Source organism: Protomyctophum parallelum (assembly GCF_964188405.1).
Source record: "Protomyctophum parallelum genome assembly, chromosome: 2".
Taxonomy (NCBI): domain Eukaryota; kingdom Metazoa; phylum Chordata; class Actinopteri; order Myctophiformes; family Myctophidae; genus Protomyctophum; species Protomyctophum parallelum.
The window spans coordinates 35,172,240-35,198,086 of NC_139699.1; the positions used below are offsets into that span (position 1 = coordinate 35,172,240).

General features: G+C 42.2%; 1 protein-coding gene across 4 annotated transcripts in view; it reads left to right on the forward strand.

Moving 5' to 3' along the window:
- Positions 1-25,847, forward strand: part of ankrd11 (ankyrin repeat domain 11) — a 194,890-nt gene that overhangs the window by 150,242 nt on the left and 18,801 nt on the right. For all 4 annotated transcript variants that reach the window (XM_083792479.1, XM_083792481.1, XM_083792480.1 and 1 more), the window contains exons 4-5: positions 12,744-12,882; positions 24,227-24,403. In XM_083792479.1, the coding sequence (XP_083648605.1) occupies positions 12,744-12,882; positions 24,227-24,403 (316 nt within the window). The remainder of the gene's footprint in view (positions 1-12,743; positions 12,883-24,226; positions 24,404-25,847) is intronic.

Genomic DNA, 25,847 nt, shown 5'->3' on the forward strand with positions numbered 1-25,847 from the left:
TCATTGCTGTGGTAATCGCCTCATACAAGAGTCTGGACATTTACAGTACTACGATGAATAGCAATTCTGTGCCATGACAGGATAAGAAGTCTAATGATTTTAATTATTTATTTCCCGAATCAAGACAGAAAATTCCTTTGAGACAAAGTGATGAGCATGACACCTGTGGTAGTTGTCAACAAGGTATAAATGTGTTAAGTGCTCTAACAAATAAGTAGATAGTGTTCGAATCAGGTCAGCGGAGGGAAAATCTCAGCATTTGTCCAATCTTTTATTGAGACAAAAAGAAAACGTCCAAAACAGGTGCACAGTTGAGGGCTGCAACATTGGCATTATACAAATGATCTACAATTTTCTAATCAAGGGTTGTTACAGTAAAATATATATTTTTTGTAACTATAATATAATAACCACGACTGAAATCTGTCAATGTAATGTAATGTGCTAAAGTCTTTGGAGGAAATGTACTCAAACCATGGCAGCATTACTATAGGAAATGACTGCTGATGTTCCGTGGGAAGTGTACATTGCCAATTATTCAAATAGAATCAGTGTGGCTCTGAACATTGTTGTTCCCATAGAGGCAAGAATCACCATTCCAGACTGGTACCACAGTGGCAGCCATTATACCATAGTATAATGTATAATTTGACTAAGTGATTGCAGGATTCAAATACGTATGTTTTTGCTAGCCGATGTGTCAGAGGCATTTACTGATTAATTGTTATATGGGTTTTGGTTTTTAATTCTGATGTAGACCTAAAAAATTGCATTAGGTATGTTGTATGGAGCAGTGCAACCTTCCCCGTGTTTCTTCACTAATCCGATCCAGAAGAACACAGTTTGCCGGCCACTGCTACAGAGCTGACAATGAGGTTATATCTTCCCTTCTTCTCTGGAGTCCTGCCTCAAAGCAGACCAGAGGTAGAAAACTGTCGTTCCCTGATGTCATCGCTAGGGACACATGCATCAGTAAGCAGGAACTGGGGATGGCAATGAAGGACCGGGAAGTCTGGCGTGTTATTGTGAAATCCACGATCTCGACTGCGGTCGAAAAATGATGATGAGTAGTGTAGTAAGAGCTATGTAGGCTGTGGTGGGTAATGACAATTATTGTCATTATGTTATAACGTTATAATTCGTTTGTTGAATGACTTACTTGTGAATTAATTTGAATAATTTCTGTGTTGCTGAAGTGTTCATGAGGGGATATTATTACGCTGTTCCAAGTACTTTAATCATATGCTGAAACGAATGCACAGGGCTGTATAACCTTGCTATAAACCCCCCGAATGCTTAGTTATGGAGTTTGGCCTGTCTGAATCTGCATTAAATGTTGCGGAGAAAAGTAGTTGCTCTTTCCTACCAACTCCTTGGGCTGTCAACAGAGGCAGTGGGGTGATGACTTACTGAATACCTATATTTATCATACTGGAAGTATTGCTGCCAGCATGAGCCATCGATGTTGCACATAGTCTTCATTTTATCCACCGTTTGTTTTGTTTGTTATTGTCATAGGTAACATTAAATCATACATCAGACAGAAATTATGCTGGCAGATCATATAACTGTACTTTTCCACTTGCCATGCTGCACTTGACACTTTATCTGTGTCAACTGAGGAGTTTCACTGGGTTATTATTGGTGTGATGCTTTGAATGTGCTAAAGTTGAAGGTTAGGTTGGAAAAGTGCTTGCTTACCAACCATACGTTTAGCTAACGGATCAATTTTAATGAGAGCTATCTGCAGTAACATTAAAACTCAGCTGGTCCATACTGTACCTGTTAACCTTTGTAGTTGTATTTGACCCATAATTAAATAAAATAAAAATCTTACCTCTACTTTAAAGTGTGAATAATGTCAGCCTCCCAGTCCCTAGTCTCTTTGTCCCTGTTAATAAACTATTAGGTGCTGCAAGCAACAGCACTTTGAACAGGGCTCAGTGTCTCCTTCTGGGAAGAGAATGCAAAGGGCGAATAGAGCACAGTTGATCCTGATTTCCTACCACAGCCTATCGGGAGGAGGGCTCCAAGGTCCAGGTCCAGTGACGTAGCTGGCCATCAAATGGTCCAGCCAACACAAAAAGCCTGTCCTGATAGGTCAGGTGAAATAAATTAAATAATTAATCTAGAAACATTCTAGAATATCTTTAATATTAATTTAAATACGATTACATTGCCATTTTATAGCATGCATGCATTAATTGTGACGCGGTCCGTTTGAAAATGCTAAACTCGTCCGTTTTCCAGACGAACCACGGTCCTCTTTGTTACGGGTGTGAACACAGTCGGACTTTATAGAGGACTAAATATAGGAAGGTAGTCAAAATAGTCGTTGGACCCGAGTCCAACGACTATTTTGACTATAATAATTGACTATATAATAATTAGTTCTAAAAGCATGTCTTTCTTGCGCGAATCACTATTGATATGACAGCTGATCTTTCTTCATGAGCTGCAATATAAACGTTTATCCTATAATAGACTCTTCTCCCTGTATGACTATGAGCCGGCGCTGTGGTCTGGCTGTTTCCAGTAGAAAGCAAGAGCAGGGCATTTTTAACATGCATAAACAGAATAGATTCATAAGCTCTAGACACGGCATGACACAAAACGGTATGGTACACTGTGTTAGCTTGTAGATCTGTTCTTTTTAATTAAGCATGCGCCACCGCACAAAGTTATGACATATAAGTGCCTACATGCAGAATGTTGCTGATATAGGAGTGAATTGACGTACCGTTATTCAGATAACGCATGTTTTCTCCTCTCCAAATTTGATGTCGGTAAATAAGCCTAGCGCAGATACATTAGTCTAGAATGTTGCACAGATGCATTAGATAAACTTGTCTCTCTAGTTGTCTGTGTTTTTAACCAAGCTGAGTGGGCAGTGCATGATCTGTGACTGTGCCAAGAGAGAGAGGTTTCGCACACCCTCCTTTTTTGTCAGAATCTGTCGTGGGGGTGTGTGTGTGTGTGACTGTGTGTATGTGGTTCGTCCGTCCGTTGCTGTAAGTGCTGCCTGAAATGCGTGTGCTTCGCTTATTTTTTTAGCGTCTGTGAAATATGCACATACTGTTTTCACTGTTATTTGATTAAATGCAAAGAATAACAATCATAGCACACTTCTGTTGTAGTTTGGTAGTAAACAATTTTCCATATGAATAGCGTATTCTATCAATAGATCAATGGCCACGTGTCAAATTGTTTACATATTTGGTTCGCTTAACAAAGTCATGTGTGAACGCTAATGTCATATGAAAGCAGGAAATCATAGCTTCAAATTGACATTGGTTGTGTAGTTTGACCCTATAGTTTTTGAGGTATGGCTTATAGAGTAATGTCTTGCAGAAGTTACAGCAAGCTGAGAAAAAAAGCCTTCAAAGATTCAATTCTGTGGTCAGTGGCATTTAGGGGGTGCTGAAAGGTGAGGGTTTGAGGTAATCTGACTCCCCAGATGGGGGCGATATTGAGTTGAAAACAAGAGTTAAGATATAATGATAAGTTTTATCAAATGCATAGGCCTATCTATGAGGCCTAACAAAAAAATACTTTGGTTTCCGGTTGCCGACGGACATCTGTGTTTATTTAATTCGATGTCCCGATGTTTATACAGGAGGGGGGAAAGTATTTAACGTTTACTACAGTCCATGCTGCACATATCACTCTCTCGGTCATGCACACTGTACTGGAGAAGTATATAACTTTTTCGGTTCTGCACCGCTTACTGGAAGTATATCACTCTGTCGGGTGCACAGCGCAAGTGTGTCCTTTCCTTGTTCCAAATTGCTTGGAAGTCATGTGCATATTGCGAGGCACGTGGCAGCAGCAGCTATTAAGATGGTGAGCCTGTGCATTCGATATAACTTGACCGCATAGGCAATCAAGACCCTTAATTAATGACAGCTGTGAGCCTGTGACTGTCACTGTGTGTAGAGAGGGACTACAGGGAGCAGGGACAACTATTATATTTTACATCCTCAACATTGAGGTGTGCTAATACTATATATATATATATATATATATATATATATATATATATATAGTATTAGAGCGTACTGTGTGTGTGTGTGTGTGTGTGTGTGTGTGTGTGTGTGTGTGTGTGTGTGTGTGTGTGTGTGTGTGTGTGTGTGTGTGTGTGTGTGTGTGTGTGTGTGAACTTGAACCATTGGAATTCTTTAAAAGATGGTAACTCAGGCAAATATTGAAGTTATTAATCATCATTGCCGTAGGGGGAACAAATAAATAAATACAAAAATTCCTTGCTACCCTTCCTATACCCAAAAAATGTAATATAATAAAATAGATTCCCTAGCTACTCAGCCCAAAATGACAGCCAATCGGAAACCAAACTATTATTTTGTTAGGCCTGATGATTCCAGTCTAACATTAACCTGCATCCTACATACTGTCCCATTGTGAGTCAGACACGAGACAATTTAAAACAATATATTATCTTATGTTCGTATGATCAATCAGTGTTCCAGCCAAAACAGCTCCTTGTTTGCATCTTGTAGAGGCGTGCCATCTATGTATTGGCTTTTGGGTGTTTTCAGAAGCAGAACTATGCCAAATAGCCGTGGCGGTTGTAACATAACGGCTCACTGGACATTTGATATAAAGCCTTGACTGTGACCAGCTGGTCAGCACAGTCTGGTAAACCAGTTTTGACCAGTGTGCTAGCGCTGTTTTAGGGCTGCACGATTTTGCCTAAAAACAATATTTTCTTTTCTCTGAAACCTCGATTTCGATTTTATTTTCAGTAAATGAAATACGTTGTCTCAAAATGTTTTATTTTATTTTTTAAATGCAAACAAATTTGAATTTTCCTTTTGGAATAAAGTCCAAACCTTTAAAGGATCCCTGGCTATTAGACAAATATGCCTTAAAACATTATACTTTCCCTCTATGAATAAAAATAAAAACCATAAATAGAGAATCTTTCACTCAATAGGGACTGCTCCCATCGCAGGTTGGTCCATGACCATGTGTGGTCCAGCCCTATGGAATGCATATTTTAATAAAAACAACTTAATACTTCCTTTACGGTATTCGGTAATAAGGGATAGTAGGTCGGGACACAGTATTGATAAGCAGCAGTCCGCAATGCTTTGCACTCTTCCCACTCGCCGAGTCGCCGCTATGCCTGTGTCCATTCTCCAGGCGCTGGAACAAGCCACTCGTGCTGCCGTCTCCCATAGGGACCGAGTGACCGACCGTCCACTATGTCGGAACTAAAACCTGTACCCGTAAAAAAGTCGGTTCGAATGGGAAGAGTGCAAAGCGTGTGTGAATCCCCTTTTACAACTTTTACACTGGGGGACTAGTTTTCTCCACATCTGAAACGGAGAAGCCGAACCATTTCCAGACGACAGACATTGTATCCTCGCAACTAAATCCTCGTTCCTATCGCTCCCCGTGGCAGACATGTTAACCTTTCAGGTTTTCTCTCTGCGCGGCAGAGTAACTACGGTAGCCCGCAGACGAGTGCGAGAGAGATTTCCCGTAAATAACCTAGTTAAAGTGAAAAACAATTCTCGATTTTCTTTTTTTTTATATCGTCCAAATCCAATTTTGATTAATCGTGCAGCCCTATGCTGTTTGTTTTTTAGTGTTTTGATTCTCTTTCATGACTTACAGTTGCAGAGTTGTTATGGGTGCAATATTATACAGATAAGGCCACAATGTTAGGGGTATGACATGTGAACTTCGTCCCTCCCTTTTTGTTTTACCCACTGCAGACTGTTAAGACACAGGTTTCTGTGCATTCTGGACTATTTCAGAAGAGTCCACAACGGAATTTAAATTCCAAGATTCAAATGATCTGCCTGAATTGGAACAGTTGTTTCTGTCTGTGTGTTGACGTGCTGTTACTTGTTATGCCACAAGGTCTGGGACACAGTCTGATGATGTCATGCTGTGTGCGCCGCTAACTTCCAAGCTGCTAGCAGCAGCACTGGATAGAGTGGAGAGGTGCAGCTTACACAGGCGTGGATGTACAGCCCTCTGCACAGGATTGCATCAGACTCTGGCATGGAGGGAGTGTGTGAGGGGAGGGGAGGGGAGCACGCAGGGGGTGGGAATAAAAAAAGAGGGAGGCAGTGCAAGGAAAGCAGAGTGAGACGAAGAGAACAAGAATTGCTAGGAGACCACCAAACAGGGAGGCTCATGGTGTGTGTGTGTGTGTGTGTGTGTGTGTGTGTGTGTGTGTGTGTGTGTGTGTGTGTGTGTGTGTGTGTGTGTGTGTGTGTGTGTGTGTGTGTGTGTGTGTGTGTGTGTGTGTGTGTGTGTGTGTGTGTGTGTGTGTGTGTGTGTGTGTGTGTGTGTGTGTGCCTCAAATATGAGAGAGAGGCAACTGTAGCTCACACTGTTTGTCTATACTGTAACATGACATCATAGTCTTATGACTGGGGCAGGGCAGGCCCCACACATAATGGAGAGCCAGGCCCAAGAAAAAGGAGGCATGGAGGGGATGCATGCAGCGTAAAGCATGGAGGAATAACACGTGGAATTTGGAAGGGACAGTACAGTATACAGCTACTCATTATTTACATTTATTATCTGACCTGTTCCTGCCTCTAAAACCATGAACCCAAAGAAAGAGCTTTTTGTGTCTTATTAACATCCATCATTAAATCAATACTTGGATGGATATTTCACTTTCAACATGCCTAAGGTCATTTTAATATCTACCCAGGCTTTTGTCTGCACCCCAGACAGTTTTTGAGTTGCTTGATTCAATATTGTGTTTTTTCTATACATTTTATAATTCATTTTATTTATTTATCATTCTCCAAAATAGTGAAAACACCACCCCCTTGCATATTTTAAGGACAATAGTCACCAGAACCAAGGAGGGGGTTTCAATGAATCTAACATGGATCAAATGGAGTTTGAAGTTACAATGGGTTTATATACAAAGGGGGCATGTTTGATCAAAATTTATATCAAATGTCTAATTACTGGATCAAGCAACTTTAAAAACGGTCTGGGGTGCACTCCAAAGCTTGAGTAGATGACCCAAAACATGTTTGAAAGTAAAATATCCCTTTAACATTTTGCTAAGCTTCTCAGCCTCTGTGCTCGGACATTTGGTAATCATTTGCTTTCATGTTTCGCATATGAAACACAATATTATTGTCCACTTGCCAGTGTTGTGAATCCCCAAATTTCACCAATTGCGTTTTAAGCTGCCAACTAGATTTGTAAAGCAGTAGAGGCTTATAAATGAATAGATGACTGCCAAAATTGCTTGTAGACAGAATTAGCATCCAATATGTTGGAGGGGTGGATGTTGTTTATTTCCCAGATTGGCAGTGTGTAAGCTTATGTTTATTTTAATAGTTGAGTTATGCTTTATTTTTCAGCAGTATTATTTTGCAGCAGTATTCTTAGTATGAGAAACAAAACTATTTAATTGATTGATTGATTACTTCATTAGTCAGAAATGTAAACGGCAAATGGTACAGTCAGGCTAAAAACTGTTCGTTTAGTGTCTAATTAACCCCAAGATTGCCTGCCTATTTTTCACAATGACTGACAAATGTATGTAAGAGCGGTCTATAACCGCGAATGGGGATGCACACTTAGTCTTACTAGAAACACTAAAAGTTTCTAAAGGTTTGAGGTAGGTTGTCGGTCTAATGACAATCGGACCAATAGAATGTTTAAACTAAAGCATGTAACCCAGTGAATGAACAATTGCATATAAAAGTACTTGTACCTGTCAGAACTATGATGTCATATTGATGATATCAGGGATCTCCATAATGGTATATGGGCATAAGAGGCACACAGACAGATCGATACAGAAATGTGTGGATTCATAGATATTTCTACACTCCGTTGTGCTCCGATTGATGTTCTCGAGATATACAGACACGGACAGACACAGATGGATAGATATGCCTTTATCTGTGGAGGCAGTAGAGAGATTCGGTGTATTTGTGTATAGATATCCCATCTATTGGTTTGAAAGGTAATCTTTGCCCATCATGCATGTAAGGCTGAGTCTTAAGGTGCTTCTTCACATCACCTGCACAGAATGGTGCAGAACGGCAAGCATTTGGTCTTGGCTTTGCATCTCCATTAAACAATATATCTGTTCATTGAGTCGTAAAAAGAGGTTGGAAGAGAGAAAGTATTGCTAAAAGGAGAAATACATTTATTTGGGATACACTAAAGAGTGAAGATGTTGGCTTTGTTTGTTGGTGTAAGCAAACATGTATTTTGTTATCTTTCTCAACTATATAGCTTATAACATTATGACTGTCTTTGGCTATATTCAGAATTTTCAAAACATACCTCTCATTGATTTGGTCGTAACATTTTACTTAGCCATGACAGCACTCCATCTCTTTGGGCTGTCGACACAAAGATATTATACCTCTCGGTGCAGTGAATCAATCACTTTGTATGCCTGGACCACATGTGTCTTCACTCTTTAGCCTTGATTAAAGTCCATCCACTTCTTGCATTCTAATATTTAACCAGTGATTGATTACTTTTAGTTTCCAATTCAAAAAAGCAACTGAAATGTTACTCCACTCTGGAGACCATAACATACAATGCAAGGCAGTGTTTCATATATTTTAGTGAATTTTAGAATAAGCTAGATCAGTGGTTCCCAAAGTGGGGTCCGGGGACCCCCAGGGGTACCTAAGGGAGTTCCAGGGGGTCCCCAGCTAAATCTTCTTTCGTGTATCATCAGCTATCACCAGCTAAATGATAGTTTGGAGCCGTATGGATCTGTAACTCTGAGAGTTAAAATAACATTGATTTTACAATATAAATTGGGGGTCCCAGAGACAGAAATGCCATTAAATGGGGGTCCGTAGCCTAATGCATGTCAAACTGGGGGGTCCTTGAAATTAAACGGGTTGAGAATCTTCTCTTATGTGGGTCCCTGGCATATCTTTTCAATAGGGGGTCTGCGGGCTGATTAGTGTCAATTTGGGGGTCTTTGACATGAAATAGTTTGGGAACCACTGAGCTAGATACTATATCAGCTCTCAGTAAGACTTTAATAAATGACTAGTAAATTAGTTTTTGTTTAAAAAAAAATGAATGCTCACTGTAACATAGACATCTGCTGGAGCAGCCTGTGATTGCTTCCAGCAGCTGTAGACCACAGAGCCTAGCCGGCGTCAGCCTAGTCTCCTGTCGCTGAGCCTGGTTCTTTCTGCTGCTGCCAGAAAGCCAGGAATCAAGGAGGAAATTCCATGGAAAAGTTACGCTCCGCAAGGCCCTAATGGCTGCAAGACTGATGCTGAGGGCAGAGAAAGACCCTGACTATAGGAGGAGGGGAGCATGTTAGTTACTATATAATGCTGAGGGCAGAGAAAGACCCAGACTATAGGAGGAGGGGATACGTTAGTTACTATATGATGCTGAGGGCAGAGAAAGACCCAGACTATAGGAGGAGGGGAGCATGTTAGTTACTATATAATGCTGAGGGCAGAGAAAGACCCAGACTATAGGAGATGGGGAGTATGTTAGTTACTATATGATGCTGAGGGCAGAGAAAGACCCTGACTTTAGGAGATGGGGAGTATGTCATAGGGGATTCACACTATGGTCCCGGGTGCGCACTCGGGACCACTTGGCAGATGTTGTGGTAGTGTGAATGATGCGTACCGTTCCCGGGAGCGGATCGCCCAACCGTCCCCGGGACCGCATGGGGGGCGGGTCTCTGGACCGTTGAAGTGTATTCAGATACGGATCGTTCCAATGTGAATGAATGCGTACCTAAAGAAGGAAGTGGACTGTTTTTTTTAAAGAACGTGACACAATCTCTAGTCGACGAGCCAAGCCTCAACAAAAATAAACACAGCCGCTGCACGACGCGTAACACCAGCGCATTTCTCAACGCCGCCCGTCTCCTGTTGAATCTGCGTATACGCGCAGCACTGCAGTGCACGCTGATCTTATTCTGCGGACTACACGTGGCTCTTGGGCTTTGCTTGGCACAGTTTCCAAAGTAAAACAAAATAATAATAATGCTGAAGTAGAATCCATAGCAAACTAATACACTGGAGCACAGAACTGACTGACACAGTGAATAGCAGGCAGGCTGACAGTGAAGTAGTATAACGGCAAAAAGCCAAAGAGGCAATGCAATGCAGTGTGTCTGGATTTATTTGAGACAATGTCGCACAGTTGATGGTCAGTGTCCGTGCGCGCCAGCCATCAAACAAACCGCCGTCTGGAGGATTAAAGTGTGTTATGCAAGTGTACCCGGGTGCGCTGTTGAATCTCGGGCAATGTGAATCATGGCCATCGGGGACCAGGCAACCGTATTCGGAAACGGTTCCAATGAAACGGATTCAGTCCGTCTCAGTGTGAATCCCCTATTAGTTACTATATGATGCTGAGGGCAGAGAAAGACCCTGACTATAGGAGATGGGGAGTATGTTAGTTACTATATGATGCTGAGGGCAGAGAAAGACCCTGACTATAGGAGATGGGGAGTATGTTAGTTACTATATGATGCTGAGGGCAGAGAAAGACCCTGACTATAGGAGATGGGGATACGTTAGTTACTATATGATGCTGAGGGCAGAGAAAGACCCAGACTATAGGAGGAGGGGAGTACGTTAGTTACTATATGATGCTGAGGGCAGAGAAAGACCAGGGTTTCCTGCACAATGTTGTTGGCATGGCGCTGCGCCATGCTTGAAATAAATTGCGCCATGCCAAGCTTCCAAAAAAAGGGGGATTGAGGGGGATAGTGAATCATAGTGTGTGTGATATGAAATGTCCAGTACCTCCCCAGTGCCTCCCCCAGTGCCTTCCTGCCCAGTGTCTGCCCAGTGTTTGCCCAGTTTCCGCCAAGTGCCTCCCCAGTGTCTGCCCAGTGGCTCACCAGTGTCCCCCTGAGTGCCTCCCCAGTGCCTCCCCAATGTCTCCCCAGTGGCTGCAGTTTCTCCCCAGTGCCTCCCCAGTGTCTCCCCAGTGCCTCCCCAGTGCCTGTCCAGTGCCTGTCCAGTGCCTGCCCAGTGTCCCCCCAGTGTCCCCCCAGTGTCTCCCCAGGTCTCCCCAGTGCCTCCCCAGTGTCCCCCTAGTGCCCCCCTAGTGTCCCCCCAGTGCCTCCCCAGTGTCTTCCCAGTGCCTGCCCAGTGTCTCCCCAGTGTCCCCCCAGTGCCTCCCCAGTGCCTCCCCAGTGCCTGCCCAGTGTCCCCCCAGTGCCTCCCCAGTGTCCCCCCCAGTGTCTCCCCAGTGCCTCCCCAGTGTCCTCCTAGTGTCTCCAATAGCAATACAAGAGCAATAATCCAAATTAATCTTAATTAATTAATCTAATTAATTAATTAATCAAACTTTTCGACGCGCGCCCAGCACCATGCCAAGACTTTTTCCTGCAGGAAACACTGAAGACCCAGACTATAGGAGGAGGGGATATGTTAGTTACTATATGATGCTGAGGGCAGAGAAAGACCCAGACTATAGGAGGAGGGGATATGTTAGTTACTATATGATGCTGAGGGCAGAGAAAGACCCACACTATAAGAGATGGGGAGTATGTTAGTTACTATATGATGCTGAGGGCAGAGAAAGACCCAGACTATAGGAGATGGGGAGTATGTTAGTTACTATATGATGCTGAGGGCAGAGAAAGACCCAGACTATAGGAGATGGGGAGTATGTTAGTTACTATATGATACTGAGGGCAGAGAAAGACCCAGACTATAGGAGATGGTGAGTATGTTAGTTACTATATGATGCTGAGGGCAGAGAAAGACCCAGACTATAGGAGATGGGGAGTATGTTAGTTACTATATGATACTGAGGGCAGAGAAACACCCAGACTATAGGAGATGGGGAGTATGTTAGTTACTATATGATGCTGAGGGCAGAGAAAGACCCAGACTATAGGAGATGGGGAGTATGTTAGTTACTATATGATACTGAGGGCAGAGAAAGACCCAGACTATAGGAGATGGGGAGTATGTTATTTACTATATGATGCTGAGGGCAGAGAAAGACCCAGACTATAGGAGATGGGGAGTATGTTAGTTACTATATGATACTGAGGGCAGAGAAACACCCAGACTATAGGAGGAGGGAGTACGTTAGTTACTATGTACAGCTTCTCCCTGCTCGCGTCTTTGTCTGCTCCTCATTCTTGTAATGAGCCTGTTGGGCACTGGCCTACTTGGAACGATGCAAGTTGTAAATGAATGCCCCACCCAGTAATTATGTCTTTGTCCCTTTTATGCCCATATATGGAGTTATTTGTCAGGCATGCCTAAACATGGAGTCTATACAGATGTCAGAACCTCATTGTGATGTCAGAACAGGCCAGCTCCATATATAGAGATCTAGGGGTGATCAGGTGTGATCAATTGGCTAATTTGGGCCCTGTCCAGAGCCCCAGTGTCCCTTTTATGTCCATATATGGAGATTTCTGTGTCTGTGTCCCTTTATTCCTATATATGGAGTTCTGTGTCAGGCATGCCCAAATATGAAGTGTTGTGATGTCAGAACAGCACTGACCGGATGAAGATACAGAGACGTGCATTTATAGATAGATGATGGATATGTAATGTAAGTAAAATAGCTGACTCATGCTTGGCCATATAATTTACATGCCAATTTCTGATGACTGTATTTTTGCATTAGAAATGTAATTCAATTTGGTATGGAAATTATGTTATGGATAAAGCATGTGTAGCTCCAAATAAAGTATATTGTCAATGTTTGTATTTTTAAACTCTGCACTGTTTTCTGTTTTGCTTCCATCGCAGGATAAAGATAAAGTTTTGTCAAACAAGACGCCCAAATTGGAGCGCAACGATGGGGTCAAAGAGATGAAAGAGAAGGCACCTAAAAGGAAGCTTCCCTTTACTGTTGGAGCCAATGGAGACCAGAAAGATTCTGACTCAGGTAAGGGCTTGTTGTTGGCTTTCTGACACGTTCTGTGTTTTCTGTATCCCACTTGGCCTTTAAGTGGCAAATACAATGGGGAACGCATGTTATTACACATGCTAACCTCCTCCCCTGCAGGAAGTAGGGAGGACATGGCAGTGTGAAGTGGAAAGGCTATGGTTCTTTAAAGGAATACTTCACAGCCAAATGGCTCAATTGCTCACTCCATGAAGCCTTGAATTCAGGGACAATTACAATTTACAATTTTAGGCATTTAGCAGACACTCTTAATCCATAGCGATTACATTAGACAAGAACAAAAAAGCATGGGAATACATCACATATATAGAATGCATTTATCATGAAACATGCGTAAGCTAAGAACGTAACTAGAACATATCTATATAATGACACTATACATATAAACTATACTACTAGTGCTGCCGTAATTGTCCAAAAATTGGATTCGGATATTCGTTTTAAAAACCCACGTGGATTCGAGCAATTCGACCCATTCGGATTTCGGATTTCAATTTGAGCCATTCGGACTTATTAATAATTATATTTACACCAATACAACCTGAGACATAACATTTAAGATCGCATTGCTGGCGCAACTCTCTCTCTCCGCGCATTGGTGCTGCTGAAAAGCAAGTTGGAACACAACGCATGCATTCTCCCTTCTCCAGTAAAACTTTTTTTTTCTTAAATGAGCAATCCTACCACACAGCCTTATCAAAACGAGGCACGGAGGCAGTATGAATTGAATTCACAGAACAGAACACTGCATTGCTGCTGCTGCTGCCGGACCCGGCACCACATTTCATCCTTACACATTTTATTTATCTTCTTATAATTTCCTGAAGGATAAAGTCGCTTCATGATTCTCCCGTCTGTCCGAAACAACACCGACCCAGATTCTGATCACTAGATACGCTGTTGACGGAAGATTTCACCATTCTGTGCAGCCTACACTCACTGCGCAGGCTGCGCTGCTAGGAAGAGTACGAGGCAGAGATGATTTATTCTTTAATGTATGCCGGTGTCGGCGTGTCGCGTGGCAAATATAACTAATCTACAAGCTCACAACGCGGCGCTTACCCATGGCACCGCCTCGCGAAAACTAATAATAATAATAAATAAAATATAATTTTTATTATTTTTTTTAATTCAGACCTTAATTTGATATATTTGGTTATTCATTTATTTTTTGGATTCGGAAATGGATTCGGAAAACGAATATTCGTTGGCAGCTCTATACTATATATGCTATACATATGTACTATGAAGTGCTATGACTACATACAATGCAATTATTGTGCTGTCTACATGACATGCTATAAGTCTGTTTCAAATGCTATCTAAGTCTAGAAAGTGCTATCTAAGGGGGTAGGGCAAGTGCTATGGGCCATGATGGAGTCAAGTGGGTTTTCAGACTACGGCGGAATATTGGGAGTGATGCTGCAGTTCTGATTGCAACGGGAAGTGCATTCCACAGTGAGAACTTTTGGTGTTCTCAGTCCTTTTATAGTGAATCAAGTATAAATAAATACTTGATGAATTGAAGTAAAATAGCGGTACACAATTAACTATACCATTTATAAACTCCCATACAACTCTCACATTATAAGCTCATTTTAGCCAAATGTTCTGTATCCAGTCATATGCTCAGTACTTTCAAAACACCATGTGGGTGAGATTACACAACATTGTATTATGTTGTTGGTAGGATGAGTTCAGAGTGCAATCAAATGCACACAATTTGCACTTGTAAATATAGCACCACAGTAGGTGGCAATTGTTATTCTTGTAAATAAAAATAAACTGAACATTTTCTTACATTAGCTTCGTTAGAAGTGTCTTTTAGAACCATAGAATAGGGTGCTTGGTTATTAAGAAACATTTAACCTTAATGTTGTAAACGAGAACTTAATCAGTATTCAGCAACTGCATGTCTTATTTTTTGCCTCAATGTTTCCAGAAACTTTTTTTGACAGGCTGTATATTCTAAAATGGAGATTGTTTCTAGATAGCATTGTGTTAGCTTAGCACTGTTTCAACAAAGCATGGAAGGCAGTTTTCATGGGGGTGTTACTTTTAGTTACTTGATGACAATCACCTCGAGGGGGAGGGGGGATACTAAGAGGGGGTCCAGTTACAGTACAATGGAAAAGCAAAATAAACTGAGTAGAGTAGAGAAGAGGCATGCCGGTGAGCCAGGACTATGTATGGAAAAGGACCATTGGATTATGCTGTGAGAGTTGTATTGGAGTTTATAAATGGACTTTTGATATTTTGCTGTTGCTGAACATGGATGCAATATATGAAGTATTCTCTTCATTTTTTGATTATTCAATTCACCGCAAAGGAATGCGAGAAATTCACTTAAATTCTTCACATGGTAAGTAATTGATAGATGAAAACGTAATTTTGGGATTGATGCTTTAGTTCTTCTGTGTTTGGCAGAGGGTTGCAGAAGTACGTTATTTTGTTTTGTTTTTATTTAGTAGTCAAAAGGAGCTACTTAATCCACACATAATCAAGAGCCAATTTAGTGGAGATTTGTCTGACATGCAGGTCTGGCTGAGGTTTTGGCTGTTGTATTTGTAATGTTGTTTTTATTAGAGGGGAGGAATAGGGCTGCTGCTTTTTGTTTTGGGGCTTTGTGGGTCTGAATTGGGTTTGTTGTTAATGGTCAGAATTAACTAACACAACTGAGTTACTTCATTAGTTCATGACCAGTAATTTCTCATGATGGCAAAATGGCTTGTGTCCACCTGTAGATATTATGCAGTAGTGGTAGGAGTCCTGTTGTGCTTCATGACTGTGTATAGCTTTAATACAAAGTGTGTATCTGTCATCTGAGTGTGGACTTGGAGCTGTGTGCAATGTGCATTAGTGTTACTGTCGCTCATAGAAATCAGGAATGAGTGGAATGTCCCTCATTGCTACTATGATGTCAGCATGGTCAGTTTCTTTGTTTGTTTGTGTGTGTTGGGGGGGGGGGGGGGGGGGGGGTACTACTATCTTTCTTATTTGCCATTGTTTTTAAATGTGTCTTTGTGTTGAAGTTATTACAACTGTTGTCTGGGTTTAGGTCCACTGGTCACATTTGTTGTCTTTGACTCGGTGATAGCTTGCTTCACAGAAGCAGTTTGCTTCTTTGGGTGGCTTTGCACATTTCCTAGGCCTTTGGCAAAAAAAGAGGTCGTCCAGGGGAAGGGAAGCATGCTCTTGCCTCAGGAACAGTTGTCTGTTTGTATGCTAATAACATTAACCTGTCTATTGTTTGGTTGGGATATCTGCTCTTCCCGTCCCGCTCCCATCCATTCCCCTTTCACAGTTTCCTTAACCACAGCCATATTGTACACTTGGGTCGTGGGAAATTGCAGATCTACAAGACATTTTCACTATTTTTTAATTTGTTTTTTTGCCTGTAATGACAACCCCCAAATATGGGTGCTGGGTTGAAAGTGCTTAAATGTTTAGACCCAGTACAAACTACACATAATCCAGAGTAAATCCTTAGTGTTATTTTAACTCTTATTCTAATAAACACTTTTGGTGCAACTTAGAGACACATCATCAGTGTGGCCTTAGGTCCTCAGACGGGGCTCTCCTAAAGGTTCCCGAGAAATTCCATCGCTTAAACAAGGGAGAATGAGCCTTCTCTGTCCGTGCCCCTAACATTTGGAACACCCTTCCCAAAACCATCCGACAAGCAGATACCATTCCATTCTGAAAAATACATGTAACAGGGTGTCTGCACTGCAGGCTATAGGCAAGTCAGATTTAATTTTAATACTGTTATATTGTGAGCTTGTAGATCTGTTTAAGCTGTTATTTGGGCTTGTTTATCAGTAAAGACAGACCGATTAATCGAACCAATTAATTAACCGGTCTGATTGATTAATTGAACCGATGCAGATTAATCTAAAAACTGTTCAAATCGGCCGATACCGATGTGTTTGCCGATTAATCTCCCATCACTAGTCCTTATAGATGACATCATGCTAATAAGTCAGCTTGCCTCTTTCTGTATTGCTTTTATTTATTTCGTTTTTTGCCCAGGGACCGCAAATGCAAAATTGGTGACATAGCTAACGCTGACCCAACAGTTCGCTGTGTTGGCCTCTGTTAAATAAAGAAATCTTGGGTGATACTTAAGTTTAGCCTCAGTGGTTACGAGCAATGTTTTCTAAAAGTAATTTCCCATTCTGGCTTCTCATTTCTTAATATCAGTGTTCAAACACTTTACACCTGTAAACCTGTCAATATTTAATGACCCTGCTTATCCAGTATCCACAAGGCTTAGATGAAAACATTCAGCTGTGTGTGTGTGTGTGTGTGTGTGTGTGTGTGTGTGTGTGTGTGTGTGTGTGTGTGTGTGTGTGTGTGTGTGTGTGTGTGTGTGTGTGTGTGTGTGTGTGTGTGTGTGTGTGTGTGTGTGTGTGTGTGTGTGTGTGTCAAATATGAGAGAGAGGCAGACAAGAGGCTGTTTTTTTTTACTCTCATCAACACTGACCGTGTGTGTGTGCACGCGCGCGCAACACATATTGCAGTTAATATAATATATTAATATAATTATGCATTAATACTCCACTCATGCAGTTGATTGTCATCCACAACTAATCATACTCATGGAGTAGCGACATTCTTTGCAAAGCCTGAGAAAATGTGTGCATGCTGGCTTGTGCGTGTTTAGTCCGATCTTAAGTTGTTTTGGCCTTGCTGGGCAATTGTCTCTCCACTAGTCTGGACTCTGGACTGCCATTTTCACTTAAAGGACCACAATGGAAATAAGTGCCCAAGCTTTTTTTTGTGTGTTTTATCCTTTTGACATAATTATGTACAAATATATGTTCATGTAAATGTATCTTTGCCGATAAAAATGTCAATCAATGAATCAAAGCCTACAGGCAACACTTGACACATCATACCACTTTCCGCTTGTCATCACTTGCGATTTACGCTTCCTAGCCTGACCGCTGTCATTAAAGACAGGCAATATTTTCAATGGAAAAAGCTTTTATTTCATAAATGGTCATGACACTAGTCTGTCCCGACCTTACAGTGGCAAAAATAGTTTTAAATCATTTTGCTTAAAATAATGGGCCTAATCTGTATAAACAAAACATTGATTGTGTCAGTCTGTTTGTTTTTGTTAACTTTTTTTTGTGTGGATATAGCTTTGTAAATGTATAGTATAAGTCGACGACAGCTCCTCATCACTTGTGTGTGTGTGTGGTAAATGGTGCATTTATATAGCGCATTTATCCAAGGCGCTTTACAGAGATTGTGCATCACATTCACACACGAATGCCGGAGGACAGCATGCAAGGCACCAACCAGCACAACGGGAGCAGTTAGGGGTTCAGAGGGTGAGAAATAGATGTAGGTCAGTCATTTTTTAAATAAATGTTTAGACTATTGTTGTAACTGTATAGAATCTACAGACAACAGTCAAGCAGCATAGTGTAGCTAACAATAGATCTCTGTGGTGTTATACCTGATGCCTCTGGTTCCCAAATGCTTTAGTTGTTGTGTGGTTCTTTGGCTCTTCTTTATGCCAGTATTGCGGGGAAAATTGCTTCTGTACATAAAGCCTCATTTATACATTGTCATATGAATATGTTGCTAATGCTAGCAGCTGAAAGTATTATTTTCGCTAAGTGACACAGCCAAACCAAACCCCTGCCATGGGCAACATTTTTGAGGGGCCCGTACTTGCCCAGCTTTGCAGAAGGAGTGAGTGCATTCACCGGCAGCGGCAGCAGCCACGGCACATGCCGGCACATGCCGGCACCTTCCGGCACATGCCGGCACATGCCGGGACCTTCCGGCACCTTCCGGCACATGCCGGGACCTTCCGGCACCTTCCGGCACTTGCCGGCACCTTCCGGCACCTTCCGGCACATGCCGGCAGCCCGGCACCTGGGGACCCCCCCAGGGACCCCCAAATGGTAACTGTCATTTCTCAACCATTTTGGATTTGGTGGCAGTGCCGTGGCTGCTGCCGCTGCCGGAGAATGCACTCGCTCTCTCCAGCTTTGAGGGTTCGTGTGAACACAAACATTGGCTTGTGTTTAGCTGATCACCCCGTACTAGCCCGTAGCAATGATTTGATTGGCTGAGCAAAGTACATATTGAAGATAAAAGTGAGGGCAGAAAAGTGAAGATGCCAAAAATAATTGGCCGGAATGACTTTTGTGGTGTTTTGATTGGCTGAGCACAGAATGTGATGTATGATGATGAAGCATGCCCCTCACTTTTTTCTTTTCTTTTTTACATCAATGGAAATTGTACAACTAACATGGGATGGAAGGCTAACTTGTATTGAGGTAGATCAGGGGTTCTCAGCGTTTTTGGCCGGGGACCCCCGGAAATGTTTTGGCAATGTCTAGGGACCCCCGTCCCGCCCCCCTCCCGGCCCCCAATATAAATTGACTGCTACAATAACCTTAATAATAGAGACAATACACCATGAATAAATACTGAAACCAGATATAATCATTAGGGAAGGTGTATGCATGTACTATATGTAAACTCTTCATTTCCATTGTCCAGTCATTCAAAAAGAATAGTTTTTATTATTACTTTTTAAATATTTGGGGACCCCCCCCAAAAATAATTTGGCGACCCCCCGAGGGTTCTGCCATATGTAAAGTGAATCAATCCAATTTGGTTACCACGGTTGTGATGAATATTAAGCCTAAGCAAAATAGCAAAATATCTCACAAAGTTACAATTTATTCAACAGCAGTAAGAACTTTTGAAGAAAACAAGATAGTATTGGACTTGGTATGCAATGCTAGGGCTGTTCTGTTGGTGTGTATGTGTGTGCAATGTAGATTACAGCCTCGCTGTTTACAAACGACAAAATCACCTAACCAAGGCAAGAGCAGAAGTGATGTATGCGAGATGAGGACACCGTGCTTTTCAGGGAATCACTGTGTAGTTATGCAAGCTCCAGTTTCAGTGCGCCGCCCACCCAAATCTCCAAGCCTCCCTTGACCTCCTCTGGAGTAGTGCTGGACAGCAGCATTCCTTCTCCCTGAGGTCACCCCCTTCCGCTTCTCTCTCCCTTTTTCCTCTTTACCACCAGCAGCCACAACAACATTCAGGAAACCATAAGTCTTCATAGATTTTTTTTAAATTCTATCCTATGGCCAATTTGGCCATTTCATCATCAGCTCATCTATGTCATTTATATAATATAATTACACATACATGTTCAACTGTTCTTCCTCTGTCAGTGGTTTAGGTTAATGATTGTTGTAGCACCTTTGACCACAGCTTAGCACAAACTTCACAATCACAGCAGATGGGCTAGAGTAGACTGTGAGCTAAAGCTTTATGGCTATAGAGTGGGTGGCAGAAGGAGACAGTGATTGTACACACCATTTTAACCCTGACAGGCTGTAACACACAGTATTGTATCTCCCTCTGTCTTTCAGAGACACTCACACACCCTCTGAATAAAAAAAGATTCACATGGCTATACAGTTGCTGATTAATCCATCTAAACATGTTGTGTGCCACACACAAAGTATTTCATTCTCTCTCCATTTCCCTGTTACACAACACAAAGCATTGACATCCTGTTGGCCATTTCCTGTCTCTTCTGCCTTAATTTCCTGTTTGTATTCTGTGAGTTTCTGTAGAGCAGAACATTAACTTTGGATCTATCTGATTTCCCTCTGTCTCAACTCTCTCCCCATCCCCATCCCCCTCTCTTTTGTCAGTGTCTCTCTCTCTCTCTCTTTCTCTGTCAACTCTAAACCTATGGACAGTACAAACAAGCGTGATATACCTGGTTGAACTGGTTAGTGTGGTTCTTCTGGCAATAGTAGCTGTTGGCTTGCTAACCTAACCGTCTCTTTGTTTGGCCAGCTCGACTAATCGCCTTTCTTTCTTTAGAGTCTAGCCAACACAATTGCTTTGTCTGCCTGCCGTATCAAAGCCACTGGCATTTATGGCCAGACAGCTCTCGTGATCCACACCCATGGCTCAGGTTAGGGACCACAAAGCGAATATGCTCTTTTTTTTGTTCTTGTTTTTGTCAGTCAAGTTGTGGTCATCAGCAAGGATAGTTTACTTTTCACTGTGCCAGTGTGCTAAGCTTTATAAGGAGAGAAAGGGCATACCTTTCCATCTGAAAGACTTTCTGCAGACATTCCATGGAACCTGGCATTCTAATGATTCTTTGTGTCTATCTATCTTCATGTAATTCCATGAAGGGGAATGGGAAATGTATGTGACATTTCCTGATTTGTGTGAAAGTGAAGTCGTTGCAGCTGAACATTCTTTGCATTCATGTGGAACTAGTTTACCATGTCCTACACTTCACTTGATTACTTCATTAGATTCTTATTATCACATTTTTGCAAATGCAAACCTAAGGAAAACCAAGGGCAATCCCTTACTTTTGATTAATCTGGAAAGTATTTTCAGGCCCCGCTTTGATGTTGTGAATTTACACAGGGTTCTCGAAGTAACATAATTCAGGATCACAGCAGTGGATGTTTGCTAAAGTATTATTTTGCATATGCTGATGTAGACAGTTGCCGAATTTGAAAACATGCCCTGTGCCTGAACTCTCTGTGTGTGTGCGTGTGTGCGCGCGTGTGCGTGTGTGTGTTTGTGTGTGTGTGTGTGCGCAGTTAGATTTGTACTACTGTAGTCCAAATCAGTTTTACAAATTAGTCAGCCATATTGATATTATGCAAGTCCCCAGACTACACGACCACACCGCACCACCTACTGTCCAAAGTGGGGTCGAAAGGGGCCCAAAAGGATGCCACATTTGGTGTCACTCCATTGATGTTCTTTTGGTTCCAAACCAGTGACGTGTAAAGCTGGTGACCACTGATTGGTTGGAGAATCAGACTGTCAACACATACAACCACTTGTGTGGGGGACAGATTTTAGTTTGCGAGTCACGGCTGCTATGCCATTTTTTTTTTTTATATTTGTATTTTTGAGGATGTGTTTATTGCTGATGTTAGGAATTCGGGTCGATAAGACTAGCTAGCACTGCTGTTGAGATTCCACGAAGCACCAAGAACATATAACCAACAATAACAAACACATTGACAGACGGCGGACACATCGATCGTTGCGAGTTGGCATAAATTACAGCCACCCGTTATTGTTAAATGTATGTATTTGGATCCTCTCAGTCAGTGAGATGTCTCTCGTGTGTAACTGCTGGTGTAGAATGGGTGAAAGACTACACCGTGTTTGTGTGTTTACTCTGGCAGTGTACAGATGTACAGAACCAAATGGACCCAAACACACACACAAATTATATAGCACAGTAAGTGTAGTGAAGTAGAGGGTGAAACTCAAGTTTTGTAGAATGCGATTGACTACGTTTTTGTCTAGTTTGGGGACTTAGGTTTTGGGGGCTTAGGCTTAGTAGCAGGACAGCTAGCCTACATGCTAGATTGCTTCCTCAGAGCTAGTTTAGCTCTGAGCTAGTGTAGATTTGTCTTTGTGTTAGCGTCTGCAGTGTGTGTGAGACTGAGACTAAATGTGGCGTGGTGTCTCCCAGGAACCCAAACTTGCAAAAATACAGCATGAATCATTGAGTCAATCACATAAGCCCTATTTCAAAATGTTCAGAAAATGGTATTAGTCATTTTCTTCTGAAAATCTTTTGAATCAAATGTTTTAATTAAAACATGTAGGTACGGTTAATAAGAAAAACCTGGATATTTACTCACACAAATGGGGTTACAACCCATTTTGGGCCACGACCCCGTCATTGGAAAACACTGCTCTGGTGGATCAGCACAGTTGACTGGGTCCTTAAGTGTTGTTTCATAGCAATCCTCTGTAATGGTGAAGCAGTCTCATTACTGTGTTTCTAGTGCCCAGCCTTGTAAACACAGCCTGGAAAAGCTAGCATAGCATTTTTCTCTGCTCTGCTGCTCAACAAAAAAAAGCATGTTTGGACTGCTTCTGTGGTTCCTGCTGTTTAAGTCGTAGCAGGAGGAATGTGTCTAAATGGCAAATGCCTCGGAGAACGTGAGAGTGTATCAGAGACGGTGGGTGGGGGTACATTAACTGTAAGTGTTCACAGATGTTAGTGAAAGTTCATCAGCTCTGTATCCTTCACTGTGGAAAATCTTTCCCTGGAAAACCTTTAGCCACCGGAAGCCAGATCCGCCATGTTTCCCTCTTCCCCCATTAATTTTGTTTTTGTGGCCTTGAGCAACACTGCCAGTCATAGCACTACAGAAGTCCTAGTCAGACTCCGACACATCTGCCACTCTGCTGGAGTCTATGTACAAGCCTCTCAACGCAGTTGTATTCTATTTCGTTTTTTTCTTACCCCTTATAGGGCTCATTTACACATCATCGCACAGCCCTGTCGTGTGATGAACATACCGGTAACCAATTTAAAACTTTGAAAGAGTCATTTTAGTCAAGTGACACAGTTGTGCAACGGAGTGTAAAGCAGACTCCATGAGTTTGCCTGCTGTCATAATTTAGTAATTATTACAGCGCAGTCATTTCATAATTTCATTTATTAGATGTTTTTTTATTGCTGATGCTGTAAACAGTGGTACATTTTATTGGAGAAATCATGATCAGTCCCCCCTTCCTTTTTGTGAGCATGTAGATCTGCTATTTTTGCATGCGACACTGGCACACAAGCATAAGTATCAATCTGGCTTTGTTATCATGTACACGGGTACTTTCACACCTAAGACAATCCACAAGGGGCAGATAGTCTGTCCCGTCCTGGACACGCTGCCACTGAAAATAATTGTGGTCCACTGTGTGGAGTAGCTGCTTTTATCCAGTAGCACTATATGTCTCAGTCAGGCAAGCTAAGCGGCATGACCTTGGCCAGGCCACATTGAGTTGAAATGTACACCAACTATTTCATAATAACTGTAGCTCTGCCAAGTTGCAGTGGCCCTGTACCCTCCACTCCTCTCTGACTGACTGACTTAGATACAGACAGACAAGCATAAACAGACTGTGCCTACTGTAACCTCCATACCCCATGGGCACCTGGGTAATCACCCAGTAAAGTCACCTCTGTCACCTTGACACCAGCAGGCGCCTAAAATATATGGACCTTACCTCGATGCTATACACAATCATATGTTCACAGATGCTAACTTAGAAAAAAAGTATTATATCACAATATTTACACTACGTCAATGTAAGAAAGTTACTGGATAGAAGTGTCAATAATACCAAAAAGAATACCGGTATGCATATTGCACTTGTATTCTCATAACTTTGTGGTCTAAAATCTGTTGACATTTGTGTGTGTTGTATGTTTTTGCATGCTGCTCAGTAAGCTTAACATGGTTTGCTTTGCCCCTCTCTCTCTTTACAGAGAAGCAAGGTCCGGAGCGGAAGCGCATTAAAAAGGAGCCTACCAACACCCGGAAGGCAGGCTTGCCGTTTGGTATGGGGATGCCAGGGATCCGGGCCGGGCATTACCCCCTCTCCGAGCGGCAGCAGGTGGCCTTGCTCATGCAAATGACAGCTGAAGAGTCCGTCAACAGTCCAGGTGCGTGCTTGTAATGGAGGCCACGTCTTCCCTGGGGGTCAGTGGTGGCTGACGAGGAACACAGTAACATCCTCAGTGTTAATTCAACTCTGAGAGTTACAATACATTTGTAGACTCTCAGAGACACCAATGTAATACGGAGGACTTTATGCTGAAGGAGTGTAGCTATGTGTGAGTAACGTGTGTGTCCGTGCGAGGTGGGTGGGTGGCATTTGTGGTTGGTGTTAATCATAAGGGTACGTGCATAGGGGTCAAATTGTATGCTGCTGGCGTGACTGCAACGTGCCTCTGTCACTCCTCACCCGCTTGCCACACCATTGTGCCATGCTCCAGTGAAGAACAGACCCTGCCACTTAATTAGATTTCAATTATACAAGATAACCCTCATCAATTCACATTATTACAGCGCTGTGTACATCTGCTGTCTTCGTCTACGTGCGTTGGGCCTTGTTGTTTTGCGTCAACAAACATTCATACACTTGTTTATATATTATATTTGTTTTTCGGAAAACAGCACAAACAACTGAAACAAATTATGGGGGAAATGACAGTAACGTCCTCAGTGATATTGTGTTCGTGTGAGACTGACAATCTTTTTGCAATTACATTCAGGGTCCTTTCAATTATTGCTTTGTTTGTTTCATATCTGATCTGGTTCCTGATATTGGATTAATTCAGTGTTTCAGTTATACATTTTGGGTTTCCATCGTCAAGGAATTGTTCTTTATATTAGTGGAACAGAACACTAAATACAATTCTGTGTACACATTTTAGAACCATGATGTATGTGTGCTACACTATGTATATTCATTCCATTAGTGTATGCCTGAAGGAATGCCCATAGATTACGTGAGTTTCAAATAGCATTTGGGACAATAGCTGTGGAAACTCAATAATGTAAATGTGATTAAGGCTTGCATTTAATCTTGTAAATGTGATGAAATGAGCTTTACTGAAGTTGGCCCTACCACTTGGCTGCTTATTTCTAGACCTAGACTGCCCCCTACTGCCTAGGAGGGGTTCACACTAGTTGTTTTTGTCTGTTGTCATCTACAGTCATGGATAGTATTGCATTGATGTTATTGTCTCCACCAGGCCGAAGGCATGGGGGGAGAGTATGTTTTGCACTCCGTCCGTCCGTGTGTGTGTCCGTCCGTGTGTGTGTCCGTCCGTGTGTGTGTATGTGTCCGTGAGCAGCTAATCTCGGCCACCGTTAACCCGGTCGATGCCAACTTTTGCACACACACTCCCTGGATGCCAACGATGAACCTCTGCCCCAAACTTTCCAGAACGGCCTGTTATAGCGCCACCAGGAGGCCGCTTTGTGCAAAACAAGTTTTTGCACAGTACACCTACAGATTTTGTCCAAACATCACGCAAATTGGTACACAGTCTCTCTAGAGCCATTCAATGAAACCGGTCTTTCAGATTTCTCAGACTCCAT